Source organism: Lepidochelys kempii, chromosome 20, assembly GCF_965140285.1.
Source record: "Lepidochelys kempii isolate rLepKem1 chromosome 20, rLepKem1.hap1, whole genome shotgun sequence".
Taxonomy (NCBI): Eukaryota; Metazoa; Chordata; order Testudines; family Cheloniidae; genus Lepidochelys; species Lepidochelys kempii.
The window spans coordinates 20,456,692-20,460,029 of NC_136399.1; the positions used below are offsets into that span (position 1 = coordinate 20,456,692).

The 3,338-nt window shown below is 37.1% G+C and overlaps 1 protein-coding gene across 1 annotated transcript in view; it reads left to right on the plus strand.

The window, feature by feature from the left end:
* Positions 1 to 3,338, plus strand: part of HOXC10 (homeobox C10) — a 4,394-nt gene continuing 1,056 nt past the window's right edge. Inside the window, exon 1 of the mRNA XM_073318356.1 lies at positions 1 to 814. Within this exon, the coding sequence (XP_073174457.1) occupies positions 49 to 814 (766 nt within the window). The 5' untranslated portion in view covers positions 1 to 48. The remainder of the gene's footprint in view (positions 815 to 3,338) is intronic.

Here is a 3,338-nt window from a genome sequence, read left to right on the forward strand (position 1 = left end):
ATGTCAGCCCTTGGCTGTAGTATTCCTCTTTAAAATCCCTCCCTGACAATGTCATGTCCCAACAATGTGACTTCTAACTCCTTTTTGATGGACTCGCTGGCCGGTACCTGTAGAGGCGAGAATTATTCCTCTAACCAAGGAATGTATATGCAGCCCGGGAGCGATTTCAGCTGTGGAATGATGAGAAACTGTGGAATTATCCCGTCTCTTTCCAAAAGAGACGAGGTGAATAACGCCAGCCTGTCTCTCAACACCTATCCATCTTACCTTTCTCAGCTAGACACTTGGTGTGACCCAAAAAATACTTACAGAATCGAACAACCTGTTGCAAGACAGCTCCCATCCTGCTCTTTCCCAACCAATGTCAAAGAAGAGAATGTATGCTGCATGTATAACGCTGATAAAAGGGCGAAAAATGCCACAGAGACAGCCCTCTACCCCAATCAAATGCCTGATTCTTGCCTAAATGATCATGAAGTCCCTGTTCCTAGCTACTATCGAGCCGGCCAAGGTTATTCCTCTATGGAGAAGACGCCAAACTGCAACAATCCAAATGAGTTTGAGGCAAGTTTTGACTCCAGGGCGAGTCTGAACCCAAGGAGTGAGCGTCTGGAACAACAACAAGCCCCACCACCAGTGGCTAAAGTGAGTTTCCCCGAAAACACAAAAACAGATAATACCCAGAATACATCCACCAACGAAATTAAAACAGAAACAAGCGCCCCAGCTCCAAAAATAACCCCTTCGGAAGCAGAGAAAGACCTGAATAAAAGCACTGACAACAGCACAGACAATTCTGACAATGAAGCAAAAGGTAAGGGATCATCCACTATCGGTAACTGGTTTCAGAAAATGATCAGCATAACGATAATAATATTCATAAGGTGCACTTTACACGGCACACTCCGCCGCACGTATGTCTGAATGGCTGCAGTCGTTTTTAAATTCTTTCTCGAAATAAAAATCACTGCGAAAATGGATCAGTCAAATGTGTTAAAGCACATCCTCTCGCTGTTTGAAAGGGAGACTTGTGCATGTATTTAGTTAGGTATGTAGCTGCTAGGAATGGTGTATATCTAATAAGATTAGGTGGCTTTAAAAATCGCCTAAAATGGCTATGAGTTCCAAAAAGATCAGTTCAGCCAGACATTTACCTCATGTTATTTTCTAGTCAAATGTTTTATGTGGTCGTGTAAGGCAGATTTTACTCTTTTTACTTGCTCAGTATAAAATGTCTGAGAAGAAAAAGAAAAAGAAAACACAGATCGAGTCTTATTTTCACTTGCAAACAGCTCAGGTTGGAGTTGTGTAGTGTGTTTCATTCCATTGCTTGTTGAAAAAGCTTTTCCCTGGCGAATTGAGATCTTGTTTGTGAAGGCAAAATTGTTTCTGGGTGTGAAACAGATGTTTTAAGTTTGGGTTTCTATGAGGAGAGACTGCCATTTACCATATTGTATTTTCATTGTAGAGATTTCATGTGGGTTGAAATGTTTGTTTATCTTAATATTCCGTTGTCCTGTAGACCTAGATTCAAGATAGACTGTTTTAAGTATTTTTTGGGGGTCATTAAGTAGAGGTATATGTATGAATGAGTGGAATTCTCTGAAAATTTGGCGTAAAATGCATAGTACAAAATATTATTGGGAGCGGATGGAGATCTAAGCAACGGGTTTTATTATTTGACTATGGTCCATGGGTTAAAATAGCTTCGGTGTCCAATAATTTGTAATATGCTAGAAATCAAGCAGAAACGAAGCAGTTTAGTAACTATGTAGTTTGTATATGCATATACATATACGTGCATTTGGTATGGTGTGTATACTCACATACATCCTCTGTGTATGGGTACCAGAAGAGCATACAGATATTTCATACCCACTGTCGTTCTTGTGAAAGATATCTTCATACAAAATCACCTTTTAAATTGGCCTTTCAACAAAACAAAATATATAGTCCAAAACATTCTTTTCATTTTATTCCACATCCAATGACATTATTTTGTCTGACAGCTGAGTTACAAATACACAAAACACAAAGTCAAGTTTATCAAAATCCCTACAAACTTCTCTTCACAAAGCGCTTTCTATTTTCACGTCAAGATATATTTTCGTGGGAGTTAACAGAAAGATTATTTTGGTTTTGAACTATAATTTGGGTGGGGAAAAATAAAGGTTTCTCCAGAAATATTGGTGTTAACTAAAATGGGTGTATGTTTAAAGTAATTGACGTCCAAACTTTTGCTTTTTCAGAAATTAATATATTGTGAATAGCATTTTTAATCGTCAGAACCAGTATGAGGCGGATTTTGTTTGTTTGTGGTTTTCTTTAAATAAAATTATTTTAAAGCTTAAGTTTTCCTTTCTGTTGAATCAGAATTTTATTCATTGCCAAGGTGCAATTTTTGAATTCAATTCAAGAATTTTGGAAAGCTAGAGGCTTAGCGAGAATTTCAAAGGCTCAATAGCATGAAAGGGCATCTGCAAACTTAAAGGTGGCTTAATTGCAAATATACTCATTGTTAAGGCATAAATGGTCAAGTAGAGTTCTTATTTCCAATCGCAGAATTTTCTGAAACTAGCATGAATATAAAAGTAAGTGGATTATTGTAGTCATAGGACATGTCATTTTCTTTTTTCACAGTTAGACATAAATATAGGCGACTACTGATGTCAGAATTTTCCCATGATCAAATTCAAATCCCAAGTATTTTATATCTCTAGCTCTATCTATATGCTATATAGATATTGCAAACACATGCATTTGACTTTATGAAGTGTGTGTGTAAGTGTATAAGAGAGGTGTGTATATATAAGAAATATAATTACAAGGATAAATATATACACACACTTTATATAGGCAAATCCATTTCAGATAGTCTGTGTTTACGAAAAATACACTTGGAGCTTCACAGACTCCAAACATCTGACCTCTGTTAGAAGACAGTGCTTCAGTGAGCCAGATATTTCAGAGGGTAATAATCAGATTTCACCTTAGATGATGCTTTTGTAGTAAAGCGTATGTGTGTGTGTAGAAGGAAGTAATGGCAGAACAGTTACGGAACTTAGGAAAGTTACACTGTTGATTTTAAGATTTTTAAAAAGCCTTCATGTGGTACACGAAAGGCCATGAATAATTTAATAAAATTATATTCTGTTGACATGTCTGACGTGTGGACAACCCTGCACTCTAGAATAGTGTAAGAGCCGAAAAGAAATTGTATTTCACTATGATATCCGTTACTTGAACTAGGGATAGTTCGTCTGTGAGCTATAACTTAGCCTTGGCTACGTGGATCTGAAGTATAGGTTCATATTGTTAACGTGGATTTATTCAGCGAT